Source organism: Saccopteryx bilineata, chromosome 5, assembly GCF_036850765.1.
Source record: "Saccopteryx bilineata isolate mSacBil1 chromosome 5, mSacBil1_pri_phased_curated, whole genome shotgun sequence".
Lineage (NCBI taxonomy): Eukaryota > Metazoa > Chordata > Mammalia > Chiroptera > Emballonuridae > Saccopteryx > Saccopteryx bilineata.
Window position 1 is genome coordinate 106,343,759 of NC_089494.1, and position 19,123 is coordinate 106,362,881.

At 47.6% G+C, this 19,123-nt stretch overlaps 1 protein-coding gene across 7 annotated transcripts in view; it reads right to left on the reverse strand.

The window, feature by feature from the left end:
• Positions 1-19,123, reverse strand: part of MGAT5 (alpha-1,6-mannosylglycoprotein 6-beta-N-acetylglucosaminyltransferase) — a 384,044-nt gene that overhangs the window by 224,667 nt on the left and 140,254 nt on the right. For 4 of the 7 annotated variants that reach the window (XM_066233788.1, XM_066233790.1, XM_066233786.1 and 1 more), the window contains exon 2: positions 8,674-9,041. In XM_066233788.1, the coding sequence (XP_066089885.1) occupies positions 8,674-8,914 (241 nt within the window). In that variant the 5' untranslated portion in view covers positions 8,915-9,041. The remainder of the gene's footprint in view (positions 1-8,673; positions 9,042-19,123) is intronic. The other 3 variants (XM_066233787.1, XM_066233785.1, XM_066233789.1) reach the window with 1 other exon arrangement.

Below are 19,123 nucleotides of genomic sequence, written 5' to 3' on the forward strand. Positions count from 1 at the left end.
CTTCTCATCTCTCTCCCTTCTTATCTGTCGCTCTTTCTCTCGCAAAAAATAAAAAATCAGTAACTTGCCCAAAGTCACACATTTAGTAAGGAGGCCTTCCACAAGCCACATAGAAACACTCTCTAACTAACTTCCAGAAGAAACAATAGTTCCCATGACAGAATCATGCGTAATAGCTACTTAGAGCTTCCTATACATGGAATCCACAAGGAATCTCTTTTCATTTCCTGTCTCACTGGAAACATTACTCTGGTTTTCAAAGTAGCCCCAGCTGTAACTGTACCACCCCAAGAGTCCCAGGGTGGGGGTGGGCTGCTATTCACTTGTGGCTACTCCTCTGTGCAGGCACATACTAAGCCGTGAGCAACAAAATAGATAAAACTCACTGCTCTTTGCGGGGCTCACCTTCTACGTGAGGGAGAGATGATAAAATACAGTAAGCATGTGATGTCAGGAATTTTAGTGTTGGGAAGAGGGAGAATGGAGCCAGGTCGGCCCTGCTTCAGGGAAGGAGTGACAGTGGGGCCGGGCCCTTCTTCTGAGAGAAAGCAGAGGGACGGGGAGTGAACCATCTGGAGAGAAGGTTGTAGGTGGAGGGAAGAGCCAGTGCAGAGACTCGGACACAGAAAAGTGCTTAGCCAGACCCAAAAGCTGGTCTTAGCAAACAGCTGCGGTGCTGAGGCAGAAGGAGAAGGGTGACCAGCTCTTGAGGGTGGCCGTGGTGGCGAGAGGTTTGCCCAGGCCGTTCTGACAGATAAGGAACAGAGCCAGGAGGAGGAGCAGCCACGCCGCCCGGCCAGGCGTGGAACCCCGCTCCGGGCCTTCACTCGCACTCTCCCTTCTCGAGTCAGGATGGGAAGCACAGTGGTGTGGCATGAAAGGAAGGCCGAGCTGACAAAGGGACTCGAGGACGGAGGCCCAGCTCTTCCTGGAGACACACGTTCTGCCGGCACTCCTAGCTGAACACTCCGAGGCCCTCCGCAGACATCCGGACTCGGCTGGCCGTGCTTGTGAACTCATCCTGGCTCAGAGGGGACGCTGGATGGGCCGGGCCTCCACCACAGAACTGCTTGAAGAGCCCCAAGCCCCAGAGAGGCCCGTTTTCAGGTTCCCAGTTTCTTAGAGCAGAAAGCCCTTTCTATAACCACAGAGCCATGTCACTATGGAGCCACCAGGCCTCCTCAGACTCACCGAGCAGCCCAACCCCTGCCAGCTTCACTCCAGGATCAGTGTGCTTCTCGGGCCCCAGGACTCCTGCTTTGATGGTGACGGTGGCTTTCCCCACCACCCCAGCCCCTTCCTCATATTTGCAGGACAGAGGCCAAAAGAAAACAGTGACAAACCCTTTACTGACGTCTACTGCTTATGAACTCCAACTTGAGTTTTTCTTCTTTTTCATAGCAGAGGCAGAATGAAACATGTGAAAGTTCCCGTCTGACTCTCACAGGTTATCAGGTCTTCAACTCAGGGCTACCTTTTCCGGGCAACCTCAGGCAGCCAGGCCTGCAGGACCAAGGGGGCCCCCACTGGCTTTTGAGTAGAACCGGAAATTGTGGTAATGTCTTAGAAATGGGCAACCCCCAGGCCAAGAGGGCCACCCGAAGCCCAAAGCAGCTACTAAACCACTGTTTCTGACCAACAACCAACAGCTGTTCCCTGGTTCCTCACTCCATCTTTAGGAAACAGAACTTCCTTCCTCCTCACCTCCCTCCTTCTTCCTTCCTCAGCTCACAGAGGTGACAGTGGATGAAGGAGCTGACCAAGTCCCAAGCTCACCTACTAGAACACCTGTCCCCTCACCTCCCTCCTCTTCCCACCAGACTGAGACCCACACCCTCCCCACGGCCACCTGCTTGTTGCCTCCTGCCCGCTGCTCAGCCAGCAGCAGCTTCCCCAGGGCCCCGTTGTTCCAGCTGCACAGCCTCTGCCCTGTCCCTGGTGTGCCCTGTTCCAGCTGCACAGCCTCTGCCCTGTCCCTGGTGTGCCCTGTTCCAGCTGTACAGCCTCTGCCCTGTCCCTGGTGAGCCCTGTTCCAGCTGTACAGCCTCTGCCCTGTCCCTGGTGAGCCCTGTTCCAGCTGCACAGCCTCTGCCCTGTCCCTGGTGTGCCCTGTTCCAGCTGCACAGCCTCTGCCCTGTCCCTGGTGAGCCCTGTTCCAGCTGTACAGCCTCTGCCCTGTCCCTGGTGTGCCCTGTTCCAGCTGCACAGCCTCTGCCCTGTCCCTGGTGTGCCCTGTTCCAGCTGCACAGCCTCTGCCCTGTCCCTGGTGTGCCCTGTTCCAGCTGCACAGCCTCTGCCCTGTCCCTGGTGTGCCCTGTTCCAGCTGCACAGCCTCTGCCCTGTCCCTGGTGTGCCCTGTTCCAGCTGCACAGCCTCTGCCCTGTCCCTGGTGTGCCCTGTTCCAGCTGCACAGCCTCTGCCCTGTCCCTGGTGTGCCCTGTTCCAGCTGCACAGCCTCTGCCCTGTCCCTGGTGTGCCCTGTTCCAGCTGCACAGCCTCTGCCCTGTCCCTGGTGTGCCCTGTTCCAGCTGCACAGCCTCTGCCCTGTCCCTGGTGTGCCCTGTTCCAGCTGCACAGCCTCTGCCCTGTCCCTGGTGTGCCCTGTTCCAGCTGCATAGCCTCTGCCCTGTCCCTGGTGTGCCCTCAGGGCCTGGCACGGACCCTGCCTTCTGCCTGAACTGTTCTGCCTTCAACTCCCTCTTCCCATCTGCCTCGCAGTTCCTTGATGCCATTTTGGCTAAAAGACACCTCCTAGGAGAGACTTTCTTTGGCCTTCTCATTCAAAGTAGCTCTTCAAGTACTTAAAAAAATAATCACATCTTGTATGCTATCTGTGGAGTAGCCTCTTCTCTGTCTCACTGCTTCATACTAAACTTGCATTCACTTTAAACTAAAAAAAAAAAATCATATTTCTGTGTCATTTTTTTCTTCTTGGAATTTACTACTCTGACATTCTGTCGTGTGTTATTTCTCCTTCAATCTGACACGGCCTCCTCAAGAACACGGCCCTTGTCCGCCTCCTTCCAGCCGTAGGCTTGAAGCTTAGACAGCTCAGACATGCACTGCAGTGGCACAGACACTTCCCAGAGTGCTGGGCTTGGGGACATGAGCCTATCAAGGGGACAGTCTAGGTCCGAGAAATTCTGGGAGCCAGGAGACGGAAGGCATAAGAACAGTATATTGGTGGGAAGGGAGTGGCAGAGAAACTGAGGCTTGAGTCCGAGCTGGCGACCAGAGCAGGGAAGGGCATCCCAGAGCCCACAGGAGCAAGCAGGCGAGAAGGATCAGGGTTAATAAGATGTGGACGGAGCCGGGGTTGGGGGAAGTCTCTCATCACCCCAGATTTTCATTCCTGTTACTTAGAGAACACAAGTGGACCAGTTAGATAAAAGGCGATCACTGGGGATCAGAATTTGGGTCGGGCCATCAGAAAAAGAGATCAATTCACCTCAGAAACAAGGACAGCATTGACTGGGGTGAGCAACACCGTGCGTGACGCAATTCCGACGAAGTCACTGACAGGCATGACCCTGCAGGCCGGCCTGGGACATGCAGCTGAGGCTGAGCTGCAGAGGGCTCCGGCTGCACACGCTCCCCTCGGCAGTGCCGGGCAGCTGCAGAAATGCCAGCCACACCCCGAGAATGAATGCTCCAACTGTTCCACACTGGCTGCCCGGGACATCTTCCAGGCACCACTTTTGAATTACCAAACCCCAAAAGAAGTTCAGAAGTCTCTTTTCAAATCACCAAAAAGCAATGGGGAGGGGGAAATACTATTGGTAAGTTTTGTTGTTTGAGGCCAAGTCAAACTAACGACAAGCAGCAACCGTACGTCAGGCACCAGAGAGGTACCTCGTTCATGCTCACCTGACCAGACAGGGAGAGGGAGCCCACTCCACAAGCAGACTGCGCCCCTAGGGCCCATGCATACAGTCCCGACGTGGCAATGCTGAACTGCTGGTTCTGCTCCTTACCACTCAACTCGCAACGGGCTGCTCAGAAGAAGCATTTCCAGAGGACCGAGACACGCAGCACTGAGATGCGTGCCTGATGACGAAGTTTTTCATGAATTCAAACGCAAAGAAGAAAGAGTCTTGAAGAAAACAAAAAAATGTCTGTAGGTAGAAAGACTAGCCCAGGGACCATCTAGAGCAGGGTCTGAGATTTCTGGCAAAGGAGCAGACAGGAAATATGTCAGGCTTTGCACTCTGAGTGGTAACTACTCAGCTCTGCCACTGAAGCTCAGAATCGGACACAAAACAACACATAACAGGGGGTGTGCTGAGTTCCAAAACGTGCCCCAGACACACAGAGGAGGCCACAGTATGCTGCCTGTGCCTTAGTCTGCAGGAGACCTGGGAAATTACTGAGTCAGGGCCAAACATGATCAGATGAGTGGTTTAGAATGAACTATGGTCACTACTGAAAGATGAATTCAACATGTTTTAGATGTGATGTGAAATAAATACTGGCATTATCGTGGTTCTCAGTTATTACAGTTATTATAAACAACTGGGTGCAGTCATGTTTCCGTAAAATTTTATTTGCACAGACAGGCAGAGATCTGAATTTGACCCGAACCCTGCTGCTCTAGGATCTCAAGTCAGGAACTTTTTTTTTCTTTTTAGAGAAAGAGAAATATCGGCCCTGGCCGGTTGGCTCAGCGGTAGAGCGTCGGCCTGGCGTGCGGGGGACCCGGGTTCGATTCCCGGCCAGGGCACATAGGAGAAGCGCCCATTTGCTTCTCCACCCCCCCTCCTTCCTCTCTGTCTCTCTCTTCCCCTCCCACAGCCAAGGCTCCATTGGAGCAAAGATGGCCCGGGCGCTGGGGATGGCTCCTTGGCCGCTGCCCCAGGCGCTAGAGTGGCTCTGGTCGTGGCAGAGCGACGCCCCAGAGGGGCAGAGCATCGCCCCCTGGTGGGCGTGCTGGGTGGATCCCGGTCGGGCGCATGCGGGAGTCTGTCTGACTGTCTCTCCCCGTTTCCAGCTTCAGAAAAATACAAAAAAAAAAAAAAAAAAGAAAAAAAAAAAGAGAAAGAGAAATATCAATTTGTGTTCCACTTATTTATGCATTCACTGGTTGATCCTTGCATATGCGTTGACTGGGGATCAAACCCACAATCTTGTATATCAGGACAATGCTCTAACCAGTTGGAGCTACCAGACCAGGGGAGGAATTCTAATAAATCAGTAATGATCTGAAATCAGCTACTGTGGTTCTTCAAACATCTGCCACAGCATAAAACCCATTTAGAGCACAGGAAGAGCCTCTGGTTACACCAAGATGGGGATAGGAGAAGGAAGGGTTTTTTCATTCTCGATTAACTAGATTCATTCAAACCAGAGACAGATCCCAGCCATAAAGGATGAGCTCTTCACTTTACCAGAGCAGGTATCTAGGCAGTGCTCTGTATATGGGCTGCATTTGTGGGAGAAAAAGAAACTGCAAACAAATGACTCATGCATCCTCTTCCTCAGCTAAACCACTGAACCATCTTTCAGTCTCTGCCATCTCTATCTGACATGACATCAACCACCCGAGCTGCCTCCTTGCCGATATGGTCATGACTGCTACTGATGAATTCAGGGGAGGCAACATCACCAGAATGGCTCTCCAGGTCTCCAGGACCTGACATGCACTATACCATCTTGTTCAATCCCACATGTTGGCACCCAGAACTGGGAACCAGGGAGAAAGAAAGGCTGCCATATTTTAAAGAACAAAAACCAGTTATCTGCTTGAGAACTTCCAAAAGATGCTGTTAGATACTGTTTGCCATTGCCACTCTTAGTGTCATGGTTCTCCAAGGTGGGAAGGGAACACCTTGGCCCCTATATCTGGAGACATTTTTGATGGTCACAACTGGGGAGGTGCCACTGGTGTCCATCGGGCAGAGACACCAGAGAGGCTGCTAAGCATCCTACAATGCATGAACAGCGACTCCCTTACCCCAGCAAAGAATTATCTAGCGCAAAATGTTAGTGATGCTGGGGCAGAAAACCCTGACCTAGGATTTCACCACATCATGATCCCAATGCCGCAGGCACACACGCACAGTCCAGTTAAACTCCAGAAACTCAGCTCCAAGGACCATTTTGACTGACATGCTGAGCTGATTAGATGAAAGAAAAACAACAGTGTGAGTTAAAACTTGTGGTTATTTCTTTGTTGTTTTTGAGAAAAAAATTTACTTGGCTAAGGGTAATCTATAAAGGGACGAAGAGAGAATAAATAATTTCTGAAGTTTCTTTGAGCAACAAAGTCCAATGATTATAAGCATTTAAGGTGGTTGAAATTCTAAAGACTACTTTGTGGGGGTTGGTACCTTTCTAAAATAACCTAATGTCTCTGTGAGGTTGAAAAGCTAAGCTGAGATCACTGTCTGCTAGCATGCAGAAGAAGCCTACCACACAAGACATTTAGCAGTACACAAAAAGTATAAACAGTCAAAACTAGAGAAACTGAAAGTCTACATTTACCATTTATGTGCTTCTTCCTTCCCATGGAAAACATTTGATAGACTGAGATAAACAGAGAGAGGAAATTACTGCTGGACTACTCCCCTTCCCCCAATATAGAATACACTGAACCAGAAACCTGCAAACTGCATGTTTTACTTGTTACACTCACTAACTTATTACACACTGGTAATACCAATAGTGACAATTGGCTTTATTTATATTTTCTGGTGGTTTGCTTATAATATTCAGGAAATACAGAAGATCGAAGTCAGTGAGTACTTTAAAACTGTACCCTCTAAAAGATGATCTAGTTGTTTTTCAACACAGACTTTCAAAATGGAGTCTCCTTTTATTAATCCATCAGATACAAAAAGGTGACATTTTAGACATATTAAATCCAATGCCTACAGACACTGCCAAATCTTAAGCAGTGTTGATCATTCAAATTGAAAAAGAATTTCCACATGCTATGTTAAAAGCAACTATTTTCTCTATATCAAAATAAATATATATAGGTAAAATTAAAAACTAATCATGTTTCCTGGATCCTTTCAAAAAAACAAATATCTATATGTAAAAGTGAGTATGATTTCCTGCACTTGAACTCAAGCTTCAACCTGTCATTATACATTTTCAGGAACCATCATTTGAACTCCATATACATCAGGGAACATTCCTTAATTGGGTCCCAAGATGGAACACCAACCTTTTACTCCTCACCCAACCCCATTTGTGTCTCTCATCTATATTATACCTCAGGGTCTCAAACCATGCGGCCACTGAAGTCTCCATTCAATGACTAGACTTGTCACGGAAGAATAGGCCATCCCATAGATCAAGTGCATGCCAATACTCAGTGACCACAGGAGAGCTGGAGAGTGACTGTAGGGTCCAACTTTTGTGTCATATCTATGTATATATGTTTTTGTAAGTACTTTGTGTCTATATGTTTGTAAATATATTTTCATAGGCATATATGAAGTATCAGAAAGCATATACTCAGAGAAAGCATAGGTTCAGAGAAAAACATCTCCAGGTTATTTTGACATTTGATTATGTTGCATACCCATCACCCAAAGTCAAATTGTCTTCTCTGAACCTATGTACCCTGATTGATCAATGTCACCCCATTAAAATTAATTAAAAAATTAAAAAATATGTATATATACACATTTTGTGCACACGCATTTTTATATATGCATTGACATTATCTGAAATTATTTACAAAAAAATCTGTTAATTGGAATAAAATTGTATGTTTAATTTTGAAAAAGAAACATTCATATACATCTTCATGGAGGATTGGGTTTAGAATCACACACAAGCCACAACAAATGTTTCAGCCAGGTGTTATACAGAGAAAGGGAAACAGACCTAGAAGCACAAATGCTGCAGAATTAAAAAAAAAAGGGGGGGAAAGAAAGAAAGCATATACTGAAATGCCCACTGTGGTTAATTCCTAGCATATCAGATTTATAATTTTATTTTTTTCTCCCTGTTTTTTTGCTTGTCTCAGCTTCTAACTTTTTCTATATTAAGCATAACTTTTGCCAAAAGAAAAATAAATGATATTCCAAGTGTATGTTTTTTAAGTCAACCTTATTTTAAAAAGGATTTAAAGCACCTGACAAATAAAGCAATGAGTACAAAAAGATTTCTTTGAACACAAGGGCACTCAGAGGCAAGGGCAAGAAACCAGAGCAGTAAACCCCGAAGAAGCCAGAGGTTAAAGCTATTAGCCAGCACGCAGCCCTTCTGTCCTGCAATTTGGCCAGAGGCACGCATTGGCATCCACAAAACATTCCTCCCCAGCCTCCTTACCTCAATGCAACAGTTCTAATTAAGTTTTGTTTGGGGAAAGATAATGAGAATATTTTTCTACATTTCTGATCACACTCCCAGATGAGATAATGCAATTCAGAAATGTGTTGAGGGAGGAGGAGCGAGCTGCAAATACAAGCAGTAGAAATGCTAACTGTTCTGCCCCATCGCTCCTGGGGCTGAGTGTCAGTGTGCACAAGGGCTGAGACTCTCCCAAAGGATGCTGCTTTAACATTCTAAAAGTGTCCCTCTGTGTGCAATTCACTGCCACGAAGGCAATGAGTGGCAAGGGATATACTCAATCCATGACAACACCAAGTCTGAGAGCCTCTGGGGTCCTTTTGAGGCAAAGCCACACTCCATCGGAAGTCCCAGAAGCACAGCACTTACCATAAGCTGTCATGACACCAGCGTATGGCCCATCCACTACATTCCTGTTTTCTTCTGCCAGTGCCTTGATGTACCTCTTGCTGAGGTCCAGGATCTGCTCACGCAGCATGGAGCTGCTCTCGGGCTGAGTTCGCTGCTGGATGGTAAAATGCAGGAGCATCATACCCCAAATAAAGCCAAAAGTCACGAGGAAAAAGCCTAGCTTCTGAGAGGACAACTTCCACGGAGTAAAGAGAGCCATTGCTCTCCGGCAACTTCACCTGCCGCTGGCTCTTAACGTATAGAAGGGAGACACAGGTTCATGGTGGGTTTGTCCGTCTCACTCCGGCTCCTGCATCAGCCAATTTCCTCTCCTCTCTTCCATTCTGCTGTGAAGGAGGAAGAATGTTAGCACAGCACTCATGGCAAAACACGGTAAAATAAACCAGAACCCTGTTTTCACTCAAATAACTCTAAAACCTGAACTTCCTTTTTTTCTTAATTTGCTGGTTCAGTATCTTCTGTTATGATTTGAGATCTGTAAGCTAAGAGGGGAACTCTGGCGAGGTGACAAAAAGCTGTACAAATACAGAGGAGGAAACGTATGTCGGAGTGTGTTCACAGGTGTGGCAGAGCTGTTCCAGTCTGGACCACATTCAAAACAGGAAGTTTGTTTTGTAAGGTGGGGAGGAGACTGAAGGATACTTCACTGAATGTCAGCAGAAACCCAAGTGGAGGGTGGAGTCATATCACCACCAGGCACTTTTGTGCCTCTGTAAGGCGAGCTGACAAAGTCATTATTATGTGCTCAGGTAAGGATCACAGCAGGCAGCTGGAGAGGTGAGCAAGAAAGTGGATGCCCCCTCAGGAGTAATCAGATAAGGAGAGGGGAGAGAGCCCTGCGTTACTCATGCACGTCACCCATGCACGGCCAGCTCTCATGAGCAGTGTGCCACGAGCTGAATCTCTGGGCCGTCAGGTGACCCCTTCAGCACCAGCACAGAGAGGCTATGCCAGGGCCACCAGCGGTCTTTCTGTCCTAGCTACCGCGAGGGAGAGCTGCACCTTACTCCCCCCACCAGCACCAGACCTGTGGCGTGCACGGTGGCCTGCTTCTCGGTGGCTGTTTCACTTACAACCCAGGGCCAAATGAGGTTAAAAGGCAGCTTCCTCTGCCCGTCACATCATTAGGATACAAATGTTAAATCAGGGTGTTGTACATCTGAAACAAATATACTATTGTATATCAACTGTACTTTGATTTGCCAAGAAAAAGGTATGGTTTCAATACGAATGCAACCAGATACTAGGGAAAGGCTCCGAAGGGCCTCCTATGAGAGACTAACACTGAACGTATTCAGAGTGCGCCTATGTTTCAGTTCAAAGGATTCATCTTCATAAACTGCTTAACGAGAAATGATTACAAGCCCGGGCCAGTGGCTCAGTGGGTAGACTGTTGGCCCAGCATATGGACATCCTGGGTTCGATTCCCAGTCAGGGCACACAGAAGTAGTGACCATCTGCTGCTCCCTGCCTCCCTCTCTTCTCCTTCTTTCCCTTCTGCAGCCAATGGCTCAACTGGTTCAAGTATGGCCCTGGGCATTGAGGATGGCTCTGTTGGAGCACATCAGCCTCGGGTGCTAAAAATAGCTTGGTACTCAAGCATTGGCCCAGAAGGTGTTGCCAGGTGTATACCCAGTAGGAGTGCAGGCAGTAATCTACCTATCTCCCCTCTTCAACAAAAGAAGAAAGGAAGGAAGGAAGGAAGGAAGGAAGGAAGGAAGGAAGGAAGGAAGGAAGGAAGGAAAGGAAGGGAGAGGGGGGAGGGAGGGAGGGAGGGAGGGAGAGAAAAGTGAGTGAGAGAGAGAGAGAGAGAGAGAGAGAGAGAGAGAGAGAAGAAAAAAAAAGGAAAAGGAAAAAAAATGAGGAACAGAACCTTGGAGCTATTAGCTTTCAGAATCCGCCATGCAGGGAATCTATGCTGGTCTTCCTAGTTGACTGTTTCCCTCACCTGTCAACAGAGTCATCGGTAGTGGGTAGTACAACTACTAATACTAATAGTAAATAATAAGAAAATTCTAGGTATGTCTCACACATTATGGTAAATAGTTTTTGTGCCTTTGCTCATTGAACTCTGAGTCCTACAAGGTAAGAACTATTAATATCATTATGTCTGATTTAGAAAAGAAAAAAACAAAGGCATAGCAGGATGCACTTGACAAAGGTCAGCCCGCTCTGTAGCAGAGGACAGGTCATCCAGGGACAGCTCAAGAGTCAGTGAATCAGACCCTGCCTTCCCTATGCTACCCCTCCTCCGCCACCAGCCTGTTTACGGCCAAGAATGGCTTGTATGTGCTAAAAGGATTGAGAAAGCGACAAAGGAAAAGTGACAGAAATCCTATGTAGCTCAAAAGCCTAAAACAATTACTATTGGCCTTTAACAGAAAACTCTAGGCCAGTGGTTTTCAAAGTGGGGTCTCTAACTCAGCAGCCACAGAAGCCAAAGTGGGAAATGCGAGTCTCAGGCACCATCCCAGACCTCCCAACTCAGTAGCTCCAGGGAAGGTGTGCAGAGAGAGCAACCTGTGCTTCAACAAGTCCTCAGGGGACTCTGACGCCTGCTCAAGTCTGAGAGCCCGACTCAGGCAGAGGGATCCCATGCCACCACACTGCCAGCACAAGGTGGCTTGAACTCCATCCCACACGACTCGAACCCCTGCGAAGTCTCTCCAGCCATCCCTTCTGGCTGGTCTGCTGTCTCCATAACCTGCTGCTCCTTCCCAGGGTCCCCCAGTCAGTCTTTACTGAGGCTGAAGTTCCCTCTACCTGGCTGGCCTTGCCCACATCACACTGACACCCAGACCCAGCCATTCCCCCAGCCCCAGCCATAGCCCCAGTCCCAACTGCTCAGACCACATGCCCCACCGCTCTGGCCTGCAATGCTCCTTCCTAGTCTGCAGTTTTAAGACGCTGTCTGCCTACCTCGGCTGTTCCACCAGTTCCTGTGTGGGATCCCACAATATCCTCTACGGGACTCCCCACATACCTTCTCAGAAAAAGACATTGATGACAGAGGCACAATAAAACACCCAATGACTAGTGAACTAGTCACCTGGGCACAGGGCACTTCCTCAGTCCTCTAAATGCGGACCAGCTGAACAGCACCTGCCGCCCTTGCTCCCACCATTCATTCTATAAGCACAGGCTGAGCGGTGCTGCCATTGGGCTCTGGGGCCCAAGCAACGAACAGGACAGAGCCTCCCTCAGGGGCTGCTGTCTAAAAGCCATTGCTCTAATTGGGCACTGCCCCCAGTTCCCCAGGAAGTGGCTGCACTTTCTTCTTGATAACCCACTCTGCTGAGTCGATTTCACCTCGGGCTGAAGGGATTTTCCCAGCGCGGGCACGCTAGGTGCCATACCAAGAAAGACAGTCTCACGGTAATTTTCTTTTGTTATTTTAAGAGAGAGCCCCAAAAGCCTTCAGACAGGAAGTCCTACTCTGCTTCCTCAATAAATCTCCTGAAGAAACAGCTCAAGGTTGCATTTTGAGCAAAGAAGAAGCTGAGGGCCAAGTACTGAACTCCTGTGGAAGGGGTTGCTCTTCTCCGCCATGACCTCGAGAGAGCCAGAACCACCCACTGTGCATTTGGGGTGCAAATAGACGGTCAAGAAACCCAGCCAAGGTTGAAGCATTCCAGCTCAGAATGATACCAATTTGAAGTAAAAATCCCTACCTCTAAAAAGCTTAGAGCACAGTCCTAATTATTGAGGGCCCAGGTTTCAAGTGACTATAGAACTACTAGAAATATTTTGTCCAGTGGAATCTATAGTTTGAAATAATAGCAACTCTATCAGCATATAAATAGCACAGACAGAGAATTAGAAGTCATCTAACAATTCCTTTTAGTCGACTGAATTTAAAAGACTTTTCAAAATGATTATTTGAGAGACACCTGTAAAGGCAGCAGCCACGGCCACCATCACAGCTGCCTGGCCCATGCAGGTTTGCATTAGATTTGGACAGATGGTAATGAAACAACGGAGCCAAGAACTGGTGGGCCATCATCTTTAATCCTAGCTTGCACCCAGCGGGCAAGTAAAAACACACACTGGGCTCCAAAACCCACTCATTCAGTGCTCACAAAGCTACTGACTTATCCAAGTTTCCTAGAATCAAAGGTTTCTAGCTCACTAGCCTTATTCACCTCTGTTCCCCATCTCCTTCTCTCTGCACAAACTCTGCACAAACTGGCTGCTCCTTCAGCATTCTGCCATCTTGGCTGCCTCTCTTCTCCTCTACATAGCCTTTATCTTATCTGCTCTCCTCCCAGAATGTAATCACTCTTCTTCCGGAACAACGTGATCTCTCTTCCTTTTAAAACCTTCTGACGCAAAAGCCCTCCCCCAACACACATTAATCTAATTATGCCCATCCCAAGCAAGAAGGGCAACTAATATCACCCGGTCGATGGGCTTCCACATGGGCAGCGCCATCTTTAACAAAGTGAGCATAATATATTTTATCTGCTCAACAACACCCCTCTGTTCTACAGGAATACAGGGCAGCAATCCTCCCCAGAGAGTTAAAGAACCTAATAATGATCATCAGTAATGATCACACAACTAATCAAGAGGCCACAGAACAACAGTGATTTAAAAGTTGTCAGGCCAAGAATCTGCCTGTCTCCAGACTTTCCAAGAGCTGGACCCTTCTGCCAAGTGGATCTGATAGGCACAGAAAGGACTGGACCGTATATCTCAGAAGGCCTTGTTGCCAACCAGAGTGATGACAGCCCAGGACCATGACTTCATCTGTTCTCCTCCAGAAAGAAGTTTGCACCAAGTCTCCGTAATGAGCTAAGCTTCTAGATTAATCACTGCCACTTAATCACCCTAACATGCATTTCCTCTATTCCTATATTTCCTAAAAGGGCAGCATTCACTCTCCCACTCCCCCTTTCACTAGTCAACACAGTATCTTGCTTCCACCTTTCCAAATGCGGTCAAAGGTCTTTGGCAAGGAAATGGGCCAATTCTCTTCATTCAAAAAATAAAAGGCACATGGAAAGGTGTTCAACCTCAGTAGCCATTAGGGAAATGCAAGTCAAAACCACAATGATATGCCAATTCACACTCATTAGCATGGCTATCATCAGAAAAGGCATATAAGAACAAGTGTTGGCGAGGATGCTGAGAAACTGAAGGCTGCTGCTCGTGGAAACGGACGGCTGTGCGGCTGCTGTGGTAGTTCCTCGCATGGTTAAGCCCAGAGTTACCATATGATTCAGAACAACCTAGGAATTCTCCCAAGAGAAATGAAAACATATGTCCACACAAAGATTCGTGCATTAATCTTCATAGCAGCACTATATATAACAGACAAAAACTGAGACAACCCAAATGTCCATCGACTGACAAATGGATAAACAAAAGGTGGTATATAATACAATGGAATGTTGCCAAGAATAAGAAATGAAGTACAGATACATGCTACGACATGCATGATCCCGGAAAACATCATGCTAAGTGAGAAAAGGCAATCACAAATGACTACACTTGCCTGACCTGTGGTGGCACAGTGGACAAAGTGTCGACCTGGAATGCAGAGTCACAGTTTGAAACCCTGGGCTTGCCTGGTCAAGGCACATGCAAAAAGCAACTACTACAAGTTGATAATTCTTCCTTCTCCCCTACCCACCCTCTTCTCTCTAAAAAAAAGAAAATCAATAAATATAATCTTAAAAGAAAAAAAACCATACTGACTCCATTTATATGATATTTCTAGAATAAGCAAACCTACAGACAGCAAGTACAACAGCAGTCGCTTAGGACTCCAGGGGATAGGGTATTAGGCAGTGACAACTAAGGCGTGTGGGTTTATTTAGGTGGTGGGTAAAGAAAATGTTCTGAAATTTGTAGTGATGGATGCACAGGTCTGTGGATATATTGAAGGTCACTGAATTATACACTTCAAATGGGAAAATGCAGGCTCATCCAGCTTGAGCGCTGGATTATCAGCATGATCCCAAGGACGCTAGATTGAGCCCGAAGGTCGCTGGCTTGAAGCCCAAGGTTACTACTGGCCTGAGCAAGGGCCAGTGGCTCGGCTTGAGTGCCACCCCTCACACCCCCCCTCCGTCAAGACACATATGAGAAAGCAATCAGTGAACAACTAAGGAGCTGCAACTATAAGTTGATGCTTCTCATCTCTCTCCCTTCCTGTCTATCTGCCCCTGTCTGCCTCCTCACACAAAATGGGGAAAAGTTGTAGAACCACAGAACATTGTAAGAGCTGGATGAGCAGGGGTGAGAGATTCTAGTTATTGGTTTTTAAACTGGTCCAAAGGACTTCAGGGTTACCAGAGATATTTCAAGTTTCCACAAATGTTTTAATATAATTTTTATTTTTCTTTGTTTAAATTTTGTTCTTTTTAAAAAATCCGTTAGGAAAAATTTTGCATACCAAATTTTAAGATACTGGGACAATGAATATATGTATCAATTTATATAGTATAGGTTTGGAACAAGACTTCTCTAGCTATTTTTCTATATGGAATTTGAAATCTGAATTTCTATGTTACTTGGTCAGGCAATTAGTACTTTGCAATGGCCTTGTTTGCTTACTTGTTTTATTGAATTCTGGTTCACGTATCTACTCACATAAAATTATATAACAGAGAACACTATGGGTAATTAAATGCTAGATAAGAGTCAGTCATAAATTATAAGTTTCAGAGACTTACTGTTTGGCTTCCTTGTTATAAGAAGTAAAACAGCTTAGATAATGTTAATGACTCAACTTTGAAACAATCTCTACTTCACTTCCAACCTCTGTTATCAATTTACATTAAAGGCAATGTGACTGGTTGGAAAATTGTTTTAAAAAATAGTAGCCATTGGCCCTGGCCAGTTGGCTCAGTGGTAGAGCGTCGGCCTGGTGTGCAGAAGTCCCAGGTTCGATTCCCGGCCAGGGCACACAGGAGAAGCGCCCATCTGCTTCTCCACCCCTCCCCCTCTCCTTCCTCTCTGTCTCTCTCTTCCCCTCGCGCGGCCGAGGCTCCATTGGAGCAAAGATGGCCCGGGCGCTGGGGATGGTTCCTTGGCCTCTGCCCCAGGCACTAGAGTGGCTCTGGTTGCAACAAAGCGACGCCCCGGAGGGGCAGAGCATCACCCCCTGGTGGGCAGAGCATCGCCCCCTGGTGGGCGTGCCGGGTGGATCCCGGTCGGGCGCATGCGGGAGTCTGTCTGTCTCTCCCCGTTTCCAGCTTCAGAAAAATACAAAAAAAAAAAAAAAAAGTAGCCATTACTATTTGCAATCAGGATGGATCTGAGCTTCCACTACCGTGCAACCGGAACTGGGTTTATAAGTCAGCTGGATGCTACCTTTGAGATGTCTGCACACCATCTTACCAAAAACTTCACCAGAGCAGCTTGCTTGCCTAATAAACAACTTCAAAAGAAAATATAATGAATTAAAATGTATAAATTTTTTTTTTAAATACAGACTAGAAGACATTAGATTTTGCTTCAAAAAATAAAAATCAAGTACAAACTCTCAATTCACAGAGGAGGATCCTGTGGCCCAGAGAGCGCTCTGCTGCCCAGTCAGAGTCAGAATCGAACCAGTACTCACGTGTGCTCAAGCCCCAGTCCTACTTCCTAATGTGATATTATTATAGGAGCCGGCTATGCTGACCAGCCACCTGCAGGAACTCAAGATGAAAGAGACAGATTGTGAAACACACGGCCGAAACCACAGTCTGGTGACTTCAAGGAGCTGTGAGTCTAATGCAACGTCCCATCTACCTCAAGGGGTTGAGAGAATCAACAGATAATAGTAAGAAAAATTCACATGTACTGAATTATTGGTATAAGGAAGACAGATGGTCTGGGTGGGAGATGGAATTCTTGATCAAAATATGTCATCTTCTGTTGGTAAAGGAGGAGGAAGAAGGGAAGACAAGCAAAGCAGCTCTTCCTCCAAAGTAAGTCCAAATCCCAGGAAGATGCTGAGGTTGTCTTCACTTCCCTCCATGGCCTGGGCACATAAGCCTGGTGCCACCAACCTGAAACCAGTCATAGGACCCACTTGGCAACAGCCCCAGATCTAAAGTGAGGCGCCTGGGCAGGTGTACTAACCACTGAGCTCACTCCCACTCTAGGGAGCAAAAGCACCCAGGAGCCAGGAACAGGTATGGATGGGGGCCCTTCTTTCTCACTTTTCACTCTCGCTCCTCTGAAGAATTCAACAGCTTTTCTTTAAAAACAGGAAAAGCACGTTCTAAGTGAAAACAGTCTATTTTCTTTAGAACTGGCTAAATGATTCTTATTTTGAGTCATGAGCTAAAAGATACCTGCTAAAACAACACACCTCTGGTATTCCTAGGGAGGCCTTTTTTTTTTTTTTTTTGGTAACTCAGTCTTTTTCTTGGCTTTACTATAAGCCCTATGAACTGTTGGCAGACCTGGCCTGAGCAGTGGCCTGTGCTGTAGGGAGGGCTTTTTAGTGTCTGGGGTATTAAATGGTACCGTGTTTTATATTTGAAGAGCTCAAAAAGAGACAGGCCTGTGCCCAGAGTTTTCGTTTACTATGCTGCACTTGCATTCTTAGTGTGGGCCGGGAAAGGAAACTTCCACCCGCTGACGTGGGTATTTGCCTCGCAGATACAAGGGCTGCTGAGTGTCATTTAGAGCTCCATATCTGGTGTCAATAGCAAAATAAAATTTCAAGTAATGACTCTGTATCTAGAAAAGACCCTCCCCTCCCTCCTGCCTTCTGCCGGCTCCCACCCTGGTCAGACGGCAACCTCACATACCGCCATCTCCACTAGAGGGCGCAAGGGGTGGGGAAGACAGTTGGAAAGGAACCTGGGATGCTTTTATTCTGACTTAGCCTCCTGGGTGTGCACATTATTGGCAGGTGGACAAAGGGGAAAGGGGACAAGGGTGAGGAGGAAGCGGCCCTGCTGGATCAGATAAGATCTTCACATGTTCCATCTGTTTCACTCACCAAACCCATAGGTTACTCACAGTTGACAGAATTTCCCATCAACACCAACAAAAAAATGAAACCACAGAATTCTGAAAACACTAAACAAAAATAAAAGGCACGAGTCCCTGAAAAATGAAATCAACCCATTTAACCCAGGGCATTAGAACCCATTTAACTCAATCCTTTGCACAACGGCACAACTGCCCTCTGAAGCCGCAGCGTTCTCTGTTCCAGGGCTGTCTGTCCCCTGCACTGCAGGCTGCTCAGCAGCTCCCTGCCCTCTAGCCACTAGATGCCACAGGCACCCTCCACCCCCAGCTGCAGCAATCAACACTGTCTCCAGACATTGCCAAGTGTCCCCTAAGGCAGTAGTCCCTAACCCCTGGGCCGCGGACCAGTACCGGTCAGTGGGCCATTTGGTACTGGTCCGCAGAGAAAGAATAAATAACTGACATTATTTCTGTTTTATTTATATTTAGGTCTGAACTATGTTTTATTATTATTTTTATTATTATTATTATTTTTTGGCATTTTTCTGAAGCTGGAAACAGGGAGAGACAGTCAGACAGACTCCCGCATGCGCCCGACCAGGATCCACCCGGCACGCCCACCAGGGGCGATGCTCTGCCCATCCTGGGCGTCGCCATGTTGCGACCAGAGCCACTCTAGCGCCTGAGGCAGAGGCCACAGAGCCATCCCCAGCACCTGGGCCATCTTTGCTCCAATGGAGCCTTGGCTGCGGGAGGGGAAGAGAGAGACAGAGAGGAAGGCGTGGCGGAGGGGTGGAGAAGCAAAGGGGCGCTTCTCCTGTGTGCCCTGGCCGGGAATCGAACCCGGGTCCTCCGCACGCTAGGCCGACACTCTACCGCTGAGCCAACCGGCCAGGGCTGAACTATGTTTTATTTTTAAAAAATGACCTTTGTTACATCCATCTAAGACTCACTCTTGACGCTTGTCTCGGTCACGTGATACATTTATCCATCCCACCCTAAAGGCCGGTCCGTGAAAATATTTTCTGACAGTAAACCGGTCTGTGGCCCAAAAAAGGTTGGGGACCACTGTCCTAAGGGATAAAAGCACCTCGGTTGAGAGCCACTGCCTTTGCCAACCCGGCAGGAAGAGGTTCAGAGAAGATTAGTCTACAGGACCAGACTGTGGAGCAAGGACAAGGTGAACTCAGGAGCCAATCAGAGGCCAGAAGACAACCAGGCACAGTGCCCTGGGCTAGAACTGGAAGCTACAGAGAAATGAGAGGGAGGCCCCTCCCTGACGCTGCCCCAAGATGACTGACAAATGAGCCTTATTTTCTCCTGTATCCTGCAGTGACAACACTGACGTGCTCCACTTCCTAATCAGGATATGGCACTGGGGGCTTTGTTCCACAAAGATCCCAATCTATAAACTCAACAGGCACAGAGAAGAAGTGCTGGAGAACACGCAGTCTGGATGGTACTACACCCGGCAGTCATAAAAAGAGAA